This window comes from Clupea harengus, chromosome 2, assembly GCF_900700415.2.
Source record: "Clupea harengus chromosome 2, Ch_v2.0.2, whole genome shotgun sequence".
In the NCBI taxonomy this organism is placed as follows: Eukaryota; Metazoa; Chordata; class Actinopteri; order Clupeiformes; family Clupeidae; genus Clupea; species Clupea harengus.
In genome coordinates this window covers 12,328,689-12,348,299 of record NC_045153.1, presented here as the reverse complement: position 1 = coordinate 12,348,299, position 19,611 = coordinate 12,328,689, and the positions used below count along the sequence as shown (strand labels likewise).

The 19,611-nt window shown below is 42.4% G+C and overlaps 3 protein-coding genes across 3 annotated transcripts in view; 1 reads left to right on the top strand and 2 right to left on the bottom strand.

Annotated features, from left to right (window-relative positions):
* ttf2 (transcription termination factor, RNA polymerase II) overlaps positions 1-3,627 on the bottom strand; it is a 10,158-nt gene extending 6,531 nt beyond the window's left edge. The window contains exons 1-8 of the mRNA XM_031582802.2: positions 3,162-3,627; positions 2,591-2,711; positions 1,896-2,072; positions 1,320-1,477; positions 868-949; positions 577-687; positions 352-502; positions 1-94 (exon numbers count right to left, since the gene is read on the bottom strand). The exon at positions 1-94 is cut by the window's left edge and continues 12 nt beyond it. Of these exons, the coding sequence (XP_031438662.2) occupies positions 1-94; positions 352-502; positions 577-687; positions 868-949; positions 1,320-1,477; positions 1,896-2,072; positions 2,591-2,711; positions 3,162-3,422 (1,155 nt within the window). The 5' untranslated portion in view covers positions 3,423-3,627. The remainder of the gene's footprint in view (positions 95-351; positions 503-576; positions 688-867; positions 950-1,319; positions 1,478-1,895; positions 2,073-2,590; positions 2,712-3,161) is intronic.
* LOC122133336 (RNA polymerase-associated protein CTR9-like) overlaps positions 3,426-19,611 on the bottom strand; it is a 30,041-nt gene continuing 13,855 nt past the window's right edge. The window contains exons 4-6 of the mRNA XM_042709323.1: positions 4,714-4,783; positions 3,562-4,338; positions 3,426-3,521 (exon numbers count right to left, since the gene is read on the bottom strand). Of these exons, the coding sequence (XP_042565257.1) occupies positions 3,426-3,521; positions 3,562-4,311 (846 nt within the window). The 5' untranslated portion in view covers positions 4,312-4,338; positions 4,714-4,783. The remainder of the gene's footprint in view (positions 3,522-3,561; positions 4,339-4,713; positions 4,784-19,611) is intronic.
* Positions 14,577-17,516, top strand: LOC105893851 (heat shock 70 kDa protein 12A-like). Its single transcript, XM_031582811.2, has 4 exons — positions 14,577-14,886; positions 15,100-15,332; positions 16,147-16,310; positions 16,424-17,516. Exons 1-4 carry the CDS (start codon positions 14,623-14,625, stop codon positions 17,467-17,469), a joined length of 1,707 nt encoding a protein of 568 aa, XP_031438671.1. The 5' UTR covers positions 14,577-14,622; the 3' UTR covers positions 17,470-17,516.

Sequence of the window (19,611 nt, the reverse complement as noted above, 5' to 3'; positions counted from 1 at the left end):
GTCCTGGCTTGGCCTCTCCGCCTCCTCTTTCTGCACAGGGATCTCCTTGGAGACCAGACTGTAGGTGGTCACCACCACATCATAGTCTGCCAGTCTAGAGGGGGATACGAAGCCCAATTAGAAATTAAACTTCAACTTATGATACACTTTCCACTTATAATCATTTTGTCTATATTAGAATCTAATACTGGTTCATTTTTTATAAAAGCCAAATATGTGTGTGTGTGTGTGTGTGTGTACTCTCATACTGTTTGGCATTCCTCTGGCAGTTGGGATTGTGGTGTATGTCAGGGTTTCGGCTAGGATATTTTCTTGCTGGTGTGTGTGTGTGTGTGTGTGTGTGTGTCTCACTGTTCTGCGTTTCTCTGGCGGTTGGGCCCGTGGTAGAGGTAGACGCTGAGGCGGCCGTTCTTGATGTGCCTCTCCACCTCCTTCTTCCAGTGGTGCACCAGCGAGGCGGGGCAGATGATCAGAGTGCCCTGGGACGCCACCACAGACGAGTCTGAGCGGACAGCAACTGATGATGATGGCATACATGGAGACATATTTAGCTTGAGAGAATGTGGGTTTTATTACCATGTTTGGAGATCCATCCTTCAAGTTTTGGGTCCTTCTCGTCCTTTGGCTTCTTCTGAGCCAGTATTAGGGCGATCATCGTGAGCGTCTTTCCCAAGCCCATGTCATCCGCTGGAAAACACAGTTATAGAAGATGATTTATAGAAGCAAGTGTGAAAGCAATCATGTGAAAAGTCACGGCAGACCAGATTGAAAATATCAAATACTACAACCAAAGGTTTCGACCTTGTGGCTGGAGCAGTAAAATATGTCTGTTGGCACACAACACCCCCATGTAAATGTAAATATTACCCAGAATTCCACCGCATGGCTTCTGGTCCTCTCTCCACAGCAGCCAGGCGAGGGCCCGCCTCTGATGAGGAAGCAGCTGCACCTGAACACAAGAGAACCACAACCATGAACCAGAACCAAGTGACTGTTTATGTTTATCTGCAGTAGCACATGCCAGAGCTGGGTAGTGCATATGGGAACCTAACATAGAAACACACACTGGGGGTTGATGTAAACAGAAAACCCTGTCAATCGAAACTATGCCAAAGGTTTAAGTAAATCTACATTCAAATGTATATATATAAAAAAAAAAAAACTGCATTAATGACTGTATTTGTGTGGAAGATGTATGTATGTGTTGGGAAAATGTACACGCCTGACACCTCACAATTCATGGTCTCTGTGTGTGTGTGTGTGTGCATGCAAGCGTGTGCTTGCATCTGTGTGTGTGGGTGTACGGTGTGCTGTCCAACCTTGATGCCTTTGGGATCTTTGGTCTCTGTGTCTGGGCCTGGGCAGGTCTCCAGTGACTTGTGCAGGTGGTTGATGGTGTCGGTGGTGGCGTTACGGATGGCCACCAGCCGGCCCTCGGTCATCTTGCCCCCGTAGAAGGTGTGGCTCTGGGGGTCCGCTGACAAGAGAAGGGGGAACAAAGGGGGTGAATGCTGTGAGCCTCCAGCTCAGAGGATAAGTTGTGCTGAATTTGAATTGTGTTTGAGAATTTAACTGGCTGAGCAGAGAGAGAGGTAGAATGAAAAAAATAGAAAAGTGGATGTTAAAAGGCGAAAGAGGGAAACAGAAAGGAGAATGAGACAGAGAGAGAGAGGGAGGAAGAGAGGGGGGGGCAAGCACCTGGACAGATATTAGATACAGAGAATATGAGAAACAACATCACCAAGACAACGGACAGACTGAGCGTGCGTATGAAAAAGTGTGAGATAGAGAGCACATTCACGAGAGAGCACGAGTCAGTGAGTGAGTAAGTGCAAGAGAGAGGGAGAAAGAGAAAGAGGCCACGGCTGAGCTCGTGAGAGCTGGTGAACCCATACCTCGAAACATCTGTGAGTAGCCCTGGCTGGGCGAGAGGCCCAGGGCGCCGGTGGCCTCGTGGGGGGATAGGGCCGGGGCGTCGGGCAGCAGGATGACTCCACCGGGGCGGCCGAAGGGGTTGGACTGGCTGGGCACAGGAGATGGCTTCTGCTCCTCCTTAACCTCATCCAGTGACTCTGAAACACAGACGAGGTGGAAACGAGGATGAGATTCAAAGACACACATATACGCACAGCTCTTACCTCAGGAAAAACAGCATTGGTGTATACAATATATCAAATCTTTTCATGTCTGTTCATGTTTCATTTCTGTCATTATGTGATATGTTAAATGACTGAATTATAAACAATATTTGATCATATAAAAACAAATATAGTCGTATACGTATATATTAAAATTAATGTTAAATGAAATTACCATGTTCTCTTAATACTAAATATTTACAAAAAAAAGGATTATTAGGATAAGTATAGTTTACTCTGGAAAAGTTTTACGTCACACACAGTACATCCTTGCACTTCCTTATAGGTTGATGAGAGATGATAAATGCAATAAATAAAACATACATGTATTAAAAATTAGGAACAATTAAAGGAACATAAATAAACAAGAAAAAATCGTGTGAAATGTAATTCTTAGGAGAGAGTGTCATCACTGAGATGGGCATGTTGGTGCCGGGTGGATGCCTCCTCACCAGGCTCTGTGAGAGGGGTGAGACTCAGAGAGTCCAGAGCGTCCTCCAGATCCTTCACCTGACTCCTCAACCGCTCCCCCTTATCAGGAAGAGCCGACACGTTCACCACGGACAGGGTGGCCTGACAGGGCAAAACAATTGGAGTGAGTGTGTGTGTGTGTGTGTGTGTGTGTGTGTGTGTGTGTGTGTGCGTGTGTGTGTGCGTGTGCGTGTGTGTGTGCGTGTGCGTGTGCGTGTGTGCGTGATAGAGGGAGAGGAAGAGGAAGAGGAAGAGGGAGAGCGACAACACAATGAATATAAAAAAAGAGGGAAACGGAATAGTGCTGTCGTTAAAACTATAATCCACAGATCTTCCCATAATGTATTATCCCTAGGGTGATGACCACTATTTTTCAACCCCCACAATTGCACTTGAGACCTACGGGAAACTCCCCACAATTTTCACTATGCCTTCTACCCTATACAGTTAAGCCAAAATCCATGGAAGACATCCCCCCACACACATCACTCCCCAAACAGCAGCTTCCTCTCTGACCCCCACCCCGTCAAACAACCCCCTCCACAGCTGTACCTTCTTCTGCTTGAGCTGGGCTGTGAGCTGGCTATGCAGGGCCCGGGGGTCCTTCTCCTGCCCCTTCAGCTGGGAGGCAGGCAGGAAGAACGAAGTGAGAGTCTTCTGCACGGGCGGTTGGGGCAGGGGGGCTTCTCTTCGGGCCGGGCTGCACTGAAACCACCTGGCAATCGTCGTCGTCATCATCATCATCATCATCACCACCACCACCACTTTCTGCCTGACGACGACCATCATCATCATCATCATCATCATCATCATCGCTCAGCTGTATTGGGCTCCTCCTCTGAGGCTGGTCCCGTGGAGATGCCTGGGGGTGTTGATTGGTCGGTGCTTCCCCTGAGCGTGGCTTGCACTGGTCTGCTAAAGCAGCGAATGAGGGTGGGCTGTCTGGTCTCACGCTGGAGGGCTTCTGGGTCTTCTGAGTCTTCTGGGTCTTCTGAGTCTTTTCTACTCCAGAGCTGCTGCTGCTGCTGCTTCTGCCGCTGGCTGAGTCATGACGTCTAGGTGCTTCCGCAGTCGGGTCAGAGGCGACGCGTGTCCTGGTTTTACCGTCTGAGTCGCTGGCACGAGATTTCCCAGAATGCCGTTTCTTATCTCCGTCTTTGCGTGTGCCAGATTGGAGAGGTGACACTACGCCAGGCGACGGATCTTCTGTGGTCTGCTCATAATCAGATTTGGGGCTGGGACTGAGTGCTCTGCCAGACTCCTTCCCTTCTGAAGAGCTTTTGCTTTTAGAGGGGTCTGTTTCACTTCTCTCCTGACGTCCTGCTTCTGCTTCTTCTTCTGTGGTTCTGGTGCTGCCATTCCTCTTTTTCTCTTCCTTCTCTCCAGACACTCTCTTCTTTATCTTCATCCCTGCAGGCAGTGCTCTCCCCCTCCAGGACTCTGCGCTGCTAGGCCTCTCCTTCTCCACCACCCCTCCGGATTCCTCTGTTCCACCTCCATCCCCTTCTCCCCTGTTGCCGTGGCGTTCTCCATCTTTCTTCTTCTCACCGACTCCGTTCTCCTGCTCTTGGCTCTTTCCGTCCCCCTCTTTTCTCTCCGTCTCGTGCAGCCTCTTCCACTCGGAGCTATCGTCTGTTTTGCTGGGGGCTTTGAAGGGGTTCCTCACAGGGGGGAGGCTGGAGGGCTGCAGGTGTTTGTCCATCAGAGGGCTTCTTTTCTCTGGGTCGTTCTGTCACGGGGAAAAATACAGTATCTACTACTTCTACTACCATTATAACTACTTCTATGATTATTTCATAATAGTTTTGTAGGCCTACCACAGAGAGAGCAACATGATGCACGAGTTAATTTTGAAAAGATGCTAAATGTGTATTATCTCTTTACAATAGGTTTTAATTGCCTTCATTTATCAGCTTCACACAGAAAACCCCAAATTAGGAGGAAACCAATGCTTTGTCAAATGGGGACAAAAGCTGCCCCTAGAGACACCATTCAGTCCAAATACAGGACAAGGATGGGACACTGACAGAGCATTTTAGCACAGAGCTAAGCAAAATAAATAAAACAAAATAACCTGAAATGTTGAGGAAAACGTAATACTTACAGAATCCCAGGGAACACTCCCACACCACTTCTGCCCCTCCTTCTTACCCAGCACACAACGAAAGTACAGCCTGGGATCAAAGAGGGTCGTATCGAGGGAGAGAGACATTGCATCACACAAACACATAGAAGGTGCAAACACTGAAATATGTAATTTTAAATAAAAAATATAAATGAATAACAGATCATGACAACAAACTCACAAACAAAGCACAAACCCATGTGTGCGCGCACACGACCACTACACACTGTAGCGCTGGGGATGGTGTCGACAGACTTATCAGAGCTTGGAGTTCAACTACAGAGTCTTCATGGTGCAAACAGTGAGAGGGAGGAAGCTGGGAGGAAAAGGAGTATCAGTATCATCACCATTGTCGTCGTCCAGTTTAGAAGCAGGTGAGTGACTTTCATGTAGTTTTTATAGAGTTTTACAACCCATTACATATTGTACAGATGGCATTACTGAAAAGGGGCAAATCATTAAAAACATTAACTTACTCTGCAGGATGGGTGAAACCGCAAGGTGTACCCTGGCGAGCTGCGCACACGTAGAAAGATTTCCCCTGGTTTGGGCCATCTCTCACAACCGGTTGTTTTCAGGAGGCAAGTTGTTCCTTGGGAACGTGAACATAACATGTAGGGCGTTTAGGCAGCGTGTTGAGTGAGGACGTACTTTGTATTGACGGTTTTTTTATTAGGCCTAAAAGAGCCTGTACAGGGAGTAAAACTTCAACTGACTAACCTAGTCGTCAGAATAGATAAAGTTACTACCGATATCTGTAAGGGATTACCCAGCTAAGAAATAACTGTTTGAAAAACTAGCCCTTTTTTACCACTAACTAGCCAAGTTACCAACTTCCTAGAATACAATTACCAGCGAAAAAGGCACTGCTATGATTAGAAATGCAAAACCACATCTGCATCAATGACAGAATTCCAACGCAAAGAAAAGGCAGAAAGCATTTAGCAGAGTAGGTAGGTTTGATAACTACATAGCCAGCTTTGGTTAATTAGCAAACTAACTCCATCTAATGATAGGCCTACATAAATGCCGGGCGGATAACACAGCCGCGACATAGTTGATCTTACCATGTGTGTCACAACGCGTAATTTCCATAATTGCTCACTAACGTTTACTTCAGACCCAAAAAGCTGCAGTGTACAAATTCTCTGGCTATGACAATTCAATGCGCGCGCGCAGTCCACGTCTTCTTCTCTGTATGGAAACAGGGGGTCCCGCCAGAGAGATTTTTCTTGTGCTGCCATCTGCTGTTAAATAACTTCGAGGAGTTCGAACAGAAAGATATTTAGTTTCGCGACAGGAGGTTAGACATATTTATTCACGTGTGATGTTAAATCCACGATCTGTTGAAGTAAAAGCACCTTATGTGAATACGTAGAGCTACTAGGGTATATAAATTTAGCAGGCCTACAGACATTTTCAAGAGTAGCCTACACTTTTGAATGTACGCAAGGTGGCAGTGTCCTATTTACTTACAGAGTTACTTATAATAATGTAGGACCAGTAGACCGTGAATAAAGTACATGACATTTCGTAAAGACTCAGATAATAACAGATGACCTAATGCTTCCTTTTTCAAGCATAATGGAGAAAGATTTATTTTTCCTGTTGCAGGGGAATAACATGTGGGAAGTTTAATGGAGAGATCGGCATTTTACATTTAATTAATTTGGTTTTCCACCGTTTTCTCTGACTTTCCCCCTGCTTTTTAGTTGAGTTTACTTTAGGGCAAGTTAAGGCCTAAAAGTAAAAAAAAAAAATGTACCTGCCTTTTTCGCCAAGTGGTCCTTTAAAGAGAAACAAAAGCAATCTCTTTCCTCATTGAATCCCTCAAAGGGTCTCACAGCATGTCTGTGTTAAAAGAGATTTAAGAACCTTTAGCACTTGGGGTTGTGATAAGAATTGTTCTATGTTCTAAACAAGAAACTGTTCTATGAAAATTACTGTGATACAGCAAGCACATAAATAAAATAAAAACAGATGATGTTCATGTTTAAAATGATCATAATACCTTCACATTATTACTTTTGTAACTATGTTTGTTTAATAATCTAAATATGTACTAATTTCACAAGCACTTGATATAACAATAAAACATATTTATTATTACACATTTTAACATTAACCCCAACCATAGCCATTGACCATAACTATAGTATTGTTTTCAATGTTTTTTCTATATACATATGCATGGCAATGCTACCATGTGGTAAGTGTTATGTACATATTTTCAAGAATTTAAAAAAATGTATACTACTGGGTCTTATTAGCCTGACGATGTCATACTCATAATTCTAGTCAGAATATGAGTCTGATACCGCTCCATTGGGCTGTGATTATGGGGCGTGTTTCAACCGAACCAGGAGAAAAAATGCCTCTTTGCTCAATTGGTTACCTACAACCAATCAGAGCAACGTAGTATGTGACCAGGGCCAGCTGATAAATTATACTTTTACCGGATCCCGTAGAAGGAAGGCAAAAACATCTTTTCGATTGACAAATGCCTTGATCGCGTTTCTCTGTTCCTCTTTCGAAATGAATGCACTGTCAATGTCTAAATGGACTCGAATCTATACATTTCAGCTCTCCAGCGGCAGCCATGTTTGTTGAAAACGAATTCAACCCGTGTGTTGGTGACGTGGTTGATTACGTTACGGTTGATCATCTGTCCATCATCGTATAAAGCCCGCCCTAGCAATTTGATTGGTAAAACCAGCTTCAGGTCGGCATAACTTCCCGACTTCAGATGTTGTGGGCGGGGCTAAATTCGGTCTGGTATCCAGGCTAAGGTCTTATACTATTTGTACACAAATTGTGAAATCGCTTCCATGCATGCATGTGTTTGCTAAGAGTATGATGAAGGCTATTGCATTAGTATTCTTTTGAGTCCACCAAATCATTCCCTAATGCTGTTATTGTGGAGGAAGTATACATTGACTCCAATGACCACATACAGTACACAATTAAGTGTGCAGCTTCTTAGGAAACCCCTCCCATTATCATGAATGACATCGGTATGGATGATTTTGAGGAGGGTAAGATTTGGTGTTCTGTAAAGCCCAATGGTGAAAATTAGCGACAGGGTTCAAAGATTGCTAATGGAGAATCTGGTCCTAATGACATCACATATTATTTGAGTATTTTACTTCATTTAAATTCTTTTTAGTATTCTCCACCCAAACACTCAACTAAACTCTTTTGATATTATGGGGAGTTCTCTCTGTCCACAAAGACCTTTAGTGTTATATCTTAATGCTGAGGAATATCAAACATTAATGACAGGTGTGCATGTGAACTGTCTAACTGCATTCCTGATCCTGTATTTCAGGGTATGGTTAGGTTCCTGGTCGGAAAGAATCTCACCGGCGTTAATGCAGTTTCTCTTCCTTATATTGTGCAAAACTAAATGCAAAACATGCAAAATGCAAAACAAAATGCAAAAAAATGTTCTCATTAATTTGTCAATGTCACACTTGTCAATGTCAGACATTAAAACAACATTTTGTGCGGACACTGAACTGTCTGAAACTGAGTTCCTTGGTGTAATGACAGGTGAATCAGGTGAACATGAACTTTTTAACCCCAGGAAGAGTGCATTGGGGATTTAAATTTAAATTTGGCTCAAAAAAGCTAAAAGAAATACCTTATTTTATGACACCAAAAAGGCAGTGATGACAGAACTCAGTACTTCCCTTGTAACGTCCTTTAACTCATACTGTTCCTTTTCCCAGATACACAGATAATCTAATCTGTCCTCACACTGTTGCCTATTCATGTTCATGTCCGTTCATGTTCATGCAAAACTCTGCTCTTCCCTATTCCTCCTCCCCCAGCTACCAACCTCACTGCTGATACCTTTGCCTCCTTTTTCACAGAGAAAGTGGCAGCCATCGGGAAGCAATTCAACCAACTGTCTCCTCACCCTAAGGGCACAACCGTCAATGGCTCATTGTTTCCTTCTTTCACCCCTCTCACTGAGAATGAGGTCTCCAAAATCCTAACAGTTGGCCGTCCAACTTCATGCCCGTTGGACCCCATCCCATCCAACATCCTTCAAGCCATATCACCTACCGTCTTACCGGCAATCACATAGGTGAATAATGCTTCATTTAATTCTGGAACATTTCCTTCTTCATTCAAAGTGGCTCGGGTAACACCTCTGCTCAAAAAGCCATCTCTCGATCCCACTCAGGTGGAAAACTATCAGCCGGTCTCACTTCTCACGCCCCTATCTAAAACCATTGAGAGGGCAGCTTCGAAACAGGTCACAGAGTTCCTGTCAAGGAACAATTTCCTCGATCCAAACCAGTCTGGATTAAAAAGCGGTCACTCCACCGAAACAGCCCTGTTGTCTTTGACCGAGGCCTTAAAAACAGCTACAGCAGCAGCTTAATCCTCGGCTGTCATCCTGCTTGACTTATCAGCTGCGTTTGACACAGTCAACCACTGCATCCTTCTGTTTATACCAGGGGTTTTCAACTGGTTTTGTCCCAGGGACCACCATTCTGACTAGAAAGTAATTTGCGGCCCACTGATGTGCCAGTGATTCCCAAAACATTTTACAGTCCCGTACCCTTCTTTTTCATGTTTGTAACCGCCGCCGCCACGCCCCCTCCCCCCGTACACATATTCTGCCTATAACACTTGTCAGTGTAATTTCTTAGCTGAATATGGGTCTACATCTATGTGAATTTATCAGGGTAGATCACTAACCGCCACGCCCCCTCCCCACGCGCACATATTCCGTCTATAGCACTTGTCACTGTAATTTCTTTGCTGAATATGGGTCTACATCAGTATTTTGGGCAAAGCGACTTGGCTATTCAGACATAAATATGTCGACGGGCCCAGGTATATTTATATATAAAAAAAAGTCAATGGTGAACTGATCAACATGGGCTCATGCCGCGGACCCCCTGCAATGCCGTCGCGAACCACCAGGGGGCCGCGGACCCCCGGTTGAAAACCCCTGGTCTACATCAGTATTTTGGGCAAAGCGACTTGGCTATTCAGACATAAATATGTCGACGGGCCCAGGTATATTTATATAAAAAAAAAGTCAATGGTGAACTGATCAACATGGGCTCATGCCGCGGACCCCCTGCAATGCCGTTGCGGAACACCAGGGGGCAGCGGACCCCCGGTTGAAAACCCCTGGTCTATACTGTCAAGTATGGCCATTTCTGGCGGGTCACACTCCTGGTTTGAATCTTCACTGGGCGCTGGTTCAACGTGTCATGGCAAGGTCAGCTGTCTGTACCTCACCGCCTCACCACGAGGGTGCCCCAAGGCTCGGTGATGGGACCACTTCTCTTTGCCATTTACACCACCTCATATCATCCACTCGTATGTTTTTTCCTATCACTGCTATGCCGATGATACTCAACTGTATCTGTCTTTCCCTCCTGACGACACCACTGTCTCGGAGCGGATCTCGGACTGTCTCGCTGAAATATCCACATGGAAGAATCACCACCTTCAGCTGAATCTGCTCCCACCTACTTAAATGATCTTGTAAGGGCAAATGTTACAACCAGGATGCTGCGCTCGTCCAATGATCGTCATTTAGCACTGCCGTCTGTGCAAGTACAGCGAGAGAGAGAGGAAGAGAAAGAGTGCATCAGCTACAGGGTCATTGTTAGCATCTGGTGGTAGCTAGCTAGCTCATTCACTAAGGCAAGACTTGAAGGCTGTGGATACAAGATAAGAAGCTTTTTCAAAAAGAAAAGGAATCACGGCAATGAGGTACAGGCGAGGCTAGAGGAGGTGGAGGAGGAGTTATCTCCTGTTGCTGACCAAGAGCAAAGTATACTGACATGCTAGTTAACATATGCAAAGATGACAGGAGCCGCATTGCCGTGTAATAACCATGAGATTAATCATCGGTAAATTACAGTAATTTAAATCATGAATGAAACTATGATGCCACACACCATTCAGCAGATGATTATGCACAACACAGTTTTTGTCTGGATTAGTTCTATGACTACTGACCACATAAACAGCCATGTGGGAGTTCTGTTGAACGGTTCATGGGTCATGGGTTGGAAGGGGCTGTGACCAGAAGATGTGAGTGTAGTGAAAACCACAAAGAATTAAGGTAAGATATGTTAGGTAGTTAGGTAGTGTGCAGAAGAACCAGTCAGGAGACTTTGGGCTCACAACCTTTTTGTACAACATGGATGACATGCACAGACTTACACTTAAAACACCACTAAATACACATTTGACACTGCATCATAAAGTACACAAGCCAGATACTGCAGGGCAGGCAATACCGCAACTCACCACCAGCTGCTCCAGATCCCCAACAAGTTGTAAGCAGCAGCAAGTCCCAGTAACCTCTGTTGCACTCCAATGCATTGACCACAACCACCGAAGCAAGCAGTCCGCAGGCAACAAGCTCAATATGGTGCTGTCCTGTAATACTTCCTCCCCACTGGCTGTACACCCCATCTTGAGAAATTACACTGGACTTCTTAACAGCGCGGCAGGCAGGAAGCCGGGGTACGAGGTGAGAGTCTTCTGCACGGGGGCTGGAGGCCTTCCTCTGCTGGAAGAGAGTGAAAACTCCAGCAGCGCCCCGTTCCTGACATGTTCCTCTCTCGGTTGGGTTGGTCTCTTTCGGTTCCGTTCTATTAGGAAATAAAGACAACAAAACCCCACCCACAACTGCTGCCTTCCCATTGCAATTATCCAGTCCACTTCTGATTGGTAGGTTAGACGAACATCCATCAATCCACAATTATCAGTAAAGTTGGCATTAATTTGTTTTAATTAACCCACCAGTTATGGGTGAAAAACAAATCATAGCAGCATACAGGAGGAAACCACAACAAAAGTACCGAAGTAAAGAAGTATGTTACAAAACATGCACAGATCATATCATGTGTAAATAATACAGTGTGACACATGGGCCTGGCAAACATGGGAAACATCACAACCCATAAATGTTTTGATACAAATCTCTTAAGTAGGAGTCAGATGTTACCACTGTAAGTTCATTAACTCTGTACGGTGGAAGGTAGCAGTGTTTTGAACTGACAGTATAGTAAGATACAGAAGGAGACCTTACAGCTCACAGAGACGAACACAGCTTTTACATAATCTGGTTACATATTAGATTTGCATGTATTTTATTTTACATTTATATTATTTTATTTCATGCCAAATGTTCTCTGTATCTGTATTTTTGTATGTATGGTCTGTAACCATATCAAATGGCCGGCGCAGGTTTATTAGCATTCCTCTCTGCAGTCCATGCATATGCCTTCACACCTAGGACCAACTCCCCCAGGTAGACTATTGTAGTTCATTTAATTTAACACACTCTCGGTGACCATGGTATTGCCAGTAGGGGCAGATTTCCATACGAAATGTGGTTTAGTTACAGAAACTTGGGATTTTTTATCCCATGATTTAACTGATTTAAAATAACCCACAAGTAGATTACAGAAGTTGTAAAAGCAAGAATGTTTATTTTCTTATTTTAAATGAAATCTCATTGTCGTATTGTCAGAGGCTAAAGCAAACTGACCCAGTGGAAAATGTTGGGTGTACATTCTGTTTGTGACATATCCCTGTAATTACGTGATAAATCAGTAAAATTACAAAGGAGACTCAGATCTCCCATAGGTCACCTAGTGAATCTGTTCTGATTGGAGTTGGACATGATTTAAAACCTACTTTAAAACACCATATTACAACTGACATTGGTACAGTGACAACACATATTGTGTCAATAAAAACTGAAAGCATCACTCTTAATTATACATCCATGGGACACACTAATTTCAGATCAGGGAATGCATCGACACCAGCCCTGGCCCAGCAGACTTCAATGGGAGGTTCGTGAAGGGCCATCAAACGGCTCACAAAATAACAGTGGACGTAGAGCTCATGGACGACCTCAGGGAGATCTTGGTTTTTCTCCTGCAAAGGAAGCATGTCAAGTGATATTACCTCATTTTTACAGGTCTGAAGACTATTCAAACAGGGACAAACAATCATATATTATATACATAGCCAATTATATATCATTATCATATATATTAGTACATTTTTATCAGTTATTTTTCTTTGCACAGTCCTGGCTGCATTCAACATTTCTTGAGCAGATAAAGTAGTACAATGATTCTGATCTTAATTCAGCCATAATTACTTAATTTAATTATCCAGAATCATTATTTTAAAGCTTTTATTTTTTTGATTGGCTAGTCAAATTACCTTGACAAATGTTGAAATGAAATCAGAGTTTTTTTTAATGTTTTCGAAATGCAGGAAGAAGACCATCTGCTGATTTTTCATGGAAGACTGGATGTAGGATGAAACCTGTAGAATGTAACATTCACATTCAAAACTTTGTAAACCATGTATCAAAGCAAGAAATGTAAAAACCTAAATCGCTTAAAAAAAGAGACAGACCTTTTCTTTAATGGGGCTAGGCATTCCACTGTCCATCTTCTCTCTCCTGGAAGACATTTCTTTTTTTCCTTCCTCAAAGGTGGCCTGTAAAGAGATTAAATGTCTCAAGAGTTTTCTGTAAAGAGATTGAAATGCACAGTACCCTGTTGGCCCTTAGCAGCACAGCAGACATTACAGAATATAATAAGACATATAGTAGGAGTTTTTACCTTTATCAAGTTCTTAGCCGATTGTTTCATTTGCTCAGAATTGTCAAACGTATTTATCCTATCTTTTGTCCGTGCCCAGACTTGAGTGTCAAGTTTTTGGTACATGATGTAAAGCTCTGATCTTCTGCAGGGATCATTGATAATTTCAGAGTGTTCTGAGCTGCTGCTCATTTCAGGAAACACAGTATAGAAAAAAACATAATGAAAAAATAACGAAACACGTCAACATCAATTTATTTGTTCAGCTAATTAAGATAATTCCACAAAATAGACACCATATGTAACTATTGAGAGTGAAATTATTGTTTTAGCTCAAAAGATTCAGGAAAGTAACAGCATCAAAACAAATACCTGTTTAGAAAACAAATTTCAGTCATCAAATCGTCCACCTGCTTCCTGTGGAGTAGAGAAGTATGAAGTTAGGATGTTGTCTACTGGATGTCCAGGATAATTCACATTGTATATGAGTTATTATGGGTTAATAATACTATTTCTAGAATATGTATTATATAAATATAAAATAAACATAGCATATATATATATATATATATATATATATTTATTTACAAATAAAGGATCTTAATTACATTTTATATGCCAAATCAGTTATGTCTTATGATAGAAAGAAACACAAAAAAGCTTATTAGAGTTACAGAATTACTAACTTTAAATCAGCAATTTCTTCATGTTGCTCAGCTTCTTTATCCATGCTGTTCAAGAAGCAAGCATGTCACATTAATAAATACAAACAAACAACAAATAGTTTAAGTAACATCAAATTCAAACATTATTTGTTTTTATACCCAGTACTTTCAACTCAAATATTCATCTTATCAAGTCTACAAACACACCTCTGTTGGAGTCGCATGGAGTCGCATGGTTTACACCCCACACACGGGTGCACACTAGAGAAAGAGAGGAGATACAGACATAGAGAGGCTTCATTCTTGAGAGGCTGTTGGTAAATAGAACAGTAATTAAAAAATTAAGTTTATTTGCCACTTACCTCTGGGAAGGTCCCATAACCTTATTCCAAAGTTGATCAAAGTGCGCACAGTGTTGACAGTTCATTGTGCAATGTGTTGAATGTGAGTTCGATTCCAAGGACAAAGCTTTTCATTAGGATTCTTAATCCCTCCCCAAAAGTGGGCTGGACTTTGCTAGTATGAATGAAGTATAAAACACTGTAAGGACTGAAAACATGCAAATTGTGGCATTGCACTGTGCTGCTCCAACACTAAAGGTCCACTTCAATATGACTAAATTTTTAGTTGCCATAGACTTCGGCACAGCCTACAGTGGCTACTGCTTCTGTATGAGATCCAACCCTTCTCATATCAGGACTCCACACTGGGGGAAAAATGAGAGTTTTGATACCCTGAAAACTCCAACCTGCATTTTGTTTGATGAAGATGGGGCATTGCTGCATTTTGGCTATGATGCACTGATGAAATACAAGAGAGGTGGTCAAAACAAGAAACGCTTTTTCAATAATTTCAAAATGGAGCTTTACAACAAAGTAAGTTCACTCTGTGTATTGTACAGTGGGTGATTTAATCAGAATATTGTGTATATTATATTGTTATACAGAATACTGGTTACACTCCAAATGTATATGTTTGTCTATGGTAAAGCATTTTTATGCATTATGCATTAAGCATTTCATTTAATTGGAAATGTATAGAAACTGTAAGCTAACTTTCTGAACTAATCATTGCTATCTTACTTTCAGAATATCGACAGAAACATGATGATCTCTGACTGTGGAGGGAGGTCTTTGGCGGCTATGAAAGTGTTCTCTGAAAGTCTCCGATATCTAAAGGATCATGCTCTAAACATGATATCAAACCACACGAATGGGAGAACATTCAGTGCCTCTGATGTATCCTGGGTGCTGACTGTGCCGGCAATCTGGAATCCTGCAGCCAAACAATTCATGAGAGAAGCAGCAATACAGGTAAGTCTGCCAAAGCTGTTTTCAACTAACGTTATGGTTCTGTAACGATTTGAAATACCATTTGAATACCAATTTAGTCATCTTTTGACCATTACTGACATAAAAAGTGTTGCCCATTATTTGGTGCACCAACACACCCTACTTACTATTTCCACACAACTAGACAGACAACGGCACTTCCACTTTAAGAGCTATAAGGTTCTAGTGTTATTACTTGTTAGGTAGATCTCAAACCTGAACTGCAGCTTCTCTGATCTGTTTGTATGTGTTTAGTCATAAGCCACAATCCTGTTGAGTCATTAAAAGCTTCCTCAGAATATTTATTCAGTTTCTGTTCACAGGGGGAATAAAAAAGGCGCCTATGTGTAGTGTATGTCACGAGTTGGGACATTTGTTGGCCTCTAGAGGCAGCCAAGGACTCTCTACCTGTTTTGTCATCACCATGTGCTCTGTGTTTGTTTTTGTTGTGCATGTGCCTCAGTCCTGGGGGGTATTCCTCGTACGTGGTTTAGTCACAAACCTGGATAAGTTAACTCAGAATAAGTGGTAAACCTCCTAATATAAGAGCCCTCTGACGTTGTTTTGCTAGGAGAATGAACCAATGGGGGTTCTTTTATTAGGAGTTTTACCACTTACTCTGAGTTAACTTATCCAGGTTTGTCAATAAACCACGTACGAGGAATGCCCCCCTGACCTCTAACCTTTTGTTTTTATCTCCTGCCTTTGTCCCCCCCCCCCCCCCCGCGCTATTTTCTGCCGGTTCGGGTTAAAATCCTAACTCCAGCCTGACGCTGTACTTGTCTTGATGCCTATTTATGTTTATGTCACTGAGACAGACTCATCAAAGCTCATCATCGCGCTAGAGCCAGAGGCAGCCTCAGTGTGGTGCAAGCAGCTCCCTAGTGATGGCTTCATCTCAGAGGGACTTGACAACAACATACTGGAGCAAAATACTGGAACACAGTACATTGTTGTTGATTGTGGTGGTACAGGCTTAATCTTTCATAGCAATCCTGTGCAAAGCAAACTTTACCTTTCATACTTCAGTTACAGCTATCAAGCATTTTCTTTTCTTTGATTATTGCTTTTTATTTTTTAGGTGGAACAGTTGACATTACTGTGCACCAGGTCTTGGATAAAGGGATCCTGAAGGAATTACACAGAGCTTCTGGTAACGATATGGGTGGTGGAACTGTTGATGCTAAGTTCAAAAATCTCCTCAGAGACAGCTTTGGCTGTGAGTTCTGGGACAAATACGAAAAAGCACACCCCAGTGAAGTGCAGAAAATGATGTTTGATTTCACTACATTTAAATGTTGCGATGAAAAGCAGGATGTTTACATTCCTTGCTATCACAACTTGTCCACAACTTTAGCGCAGGAGAAGCAAGACATGTCCTCCTTCTTCACAGATGTTGAGGGAGTCTCATGGTCAGAAGGCTCTATCAATATTACCTTTTCAAAGCTAGAAACATTGTTCAGGGAGAGTGTGGACAAAATAGTGCAGGACATAAGAGCAATCTTACTCAAACCAGAGCTACACATAGACTGCATTCTCTTAGTAGGGGGCTATGCATCTTGTAAAATCCTTCAGAATGAAGTGAAAGAGCAGTTTGGCGGTCAGCGCAGAATCCTCTGTCCTGTGGATGCTCAGCTGGCTGTGGCAAAAGGGGCAGTCCTGTTTGGACTGAACCCCAAGATCGTGGCATCACGAGTCAGTGCTCTGACCTATGGCATTGCAGAAGCTCGCCTGTTTGACAGAGCAATACACAGGGTAGAGAAGCGGAGAAAAGCCAAAGAAGAAGAGTACGTGTTCTGTGCTGATCTTTTTCACAGATTTGTCCAAAAAGGTCAGTCTGTAGTCTGTGATCAGGCTGAGGAGTATATGTTTCGTCCAGTTGATTCTGACCAGACTACCATGAGCTTCCAGTTTTACAGCACAGAGGAACCAGATGCAATGTATGTAGATGAGCCTGGATTGAAAAAAATTGGACAGTTCGTTGTCAATATGCCTGATATAAGGGAGGGCCGAAATCGACTGGTGAAACTTGAGGTTAGTTTTGGATTAACAGAGATACAAGCTACAGCCACTGACATGACCTCCAACGAACAAGAGTCTGTTAAGCTGGATTTTATGACGCAGTGAAACCAGATTTATGGTTTTAAATCAAATTACTGGAAGTCACACACAGAGGGTTTCAATCATTTGAAAAATGGTTTCTGTCAAAACGAGCTTGAAGATCGTCTGTGATGTTTTCTATTTAACATGAAATGGAGAGGGGTCCTTCATGGTTGAGCATGAACATTTTTAGTTGGGTTTAGGGGAAGAAAAAGTCACTGTTTTAATCATTGTTTAGCAAAAAATTATTTAGAGTGTGTTATATTGTTTATTCCCAGATGACATGTAAATGCATAAATCCCAAATGTGTGAAAAACATCAGATTAAAGGATGTCATCTTCTTGATTTATTATGATTGTTCAGTCAGCTTCTTTGTTCCTCCTTTGTATCTATCAAGAGCGAGTGCTGATGTTTAACTATATTTAATATTGCTACCGATTTAATCTTCTGGGTTAGGGCATGTTATGTGATGTTATGTTATGTGTTTGTTATCCTGGTTATCATGTATATTGCAGATAATTAAATGTCACATATTTTACACAGAAATGTACTGAATAACTAAGTACTAAAGAATTACTAAATATTGCTTTCTTTGTACCTTAACAAAAATCAGTGAAGAATATGGGGGCAATTTTTGTTGTTGTTTGTGTTTACTGCCTTTCTCTCGCTCAGCTCCCAATCTACTCTGGGTTAAATTAAACATGAAATAAGACTGAACATAATGCTACAGAATTATTAGAAATATATATGCAAGCTGGGTGTGTCTGTTTACGCATGCAATGTCAAATGTGAAAAATAGAGAGAGCGCGCAAGAGAGAGATGGCGAGAGAGAGAGAGAGGGAGGGGAGATGGGGAGAGAGAGAGAGGGAGATTGGTAGAGAGAGAGAGAGGGGGAGGGGGAGATGGAGAGAGAGAGAGGGAGAGATGGGGAGAGAGAGAGGGCATGGAGTCATAGGCACATTAATGCTGAAATCCCCCTGCTGGCAGGTGAAAGGCATGAACATAATGATCCTGATGCCACCACAGCTGGTAGGGGCGCAGAGGAATGCAACAGATTAGAATTGTGGACTGTACCTTTAAGATGAGTAGCGTGGTGAAAGTGCTGAAATCAGTGTTTTTTTCAGTTTGATTGTAGCACAAAATGTATTCAAGAACAACCAGATGTTAATCCTTCCCTTCATGCACACATGTATAGTAACCAGTACATTCATAGATAATACAACTTCTACACTGCAGTGGAGTAATGTATGCCATGACGCCAGGTAATATCCTTTTGGTAGCGCAAATACATAAATACAATTTCCACTATCTGGGGAGATTGGAGACTTGGAGAGTGTCATAGGTATTACTGGTTCAAAGATACTTAAACATTTTGGAGACACCTCCCCCTCAGATAATAGTGATTAAAAAGAGTATGACAGGGACTGGTAATGAGTACCATGGATTGAAGAAACAATCAAAGAAGGCCTTCATTTCAGTGTCAGTGTTTAGCGTAGTCTAAAGCACGGCCCAAATATTTTATGTCATTTTTTTTTGTGTCCAGTAGATGGAGATCTCACTCCATTTTCTGAGACAATAAATGGATTCTGAATCATTGAGGACAGAAAGAGAACATGAGATAATGAAACAAACGAAAGTTATGAATTTACAACTGATAAACATGCATCAGTGTAGAGAAGATTAATCTCACACGGCATGATAATGCTTTTCACTGCTTGATGTTAATGTCATTCAGCGTTGTATAAACACACATCACATTCTACAGAGTCAGTATCCAGGACTGCCAAGGGCGAACAAGAGCACACTAGCATATGCTGATGAAGAAAACACCACAGCTCGTCACCACCAAAGGGGCGTCTATCTAAACAATGTGTATTCTAACAATTATTTCTGTCTGTACATTGATAACTCTTTTTTTCCCACAAAAGTGGAGAGAGAAGAGAAAAGAGAAAAGGTTTGAGTGAGTGCGTGTGTGTGTGTGTGTGTGAGAGAGAGAGAGAGAAAGAGAGAGAGGGAGAGAAAGAGGGATATAGGAGAATGCATGGGGGAGAGAGAGAAAAGGTGTGTGTAAAGTGTCCACACAGCCAACCATAACTATAATGACAACTGGAACTAAAATGATATGAGCGTCCACACTGACCAACTACAGTGAAAATCTCTCTGAGATAT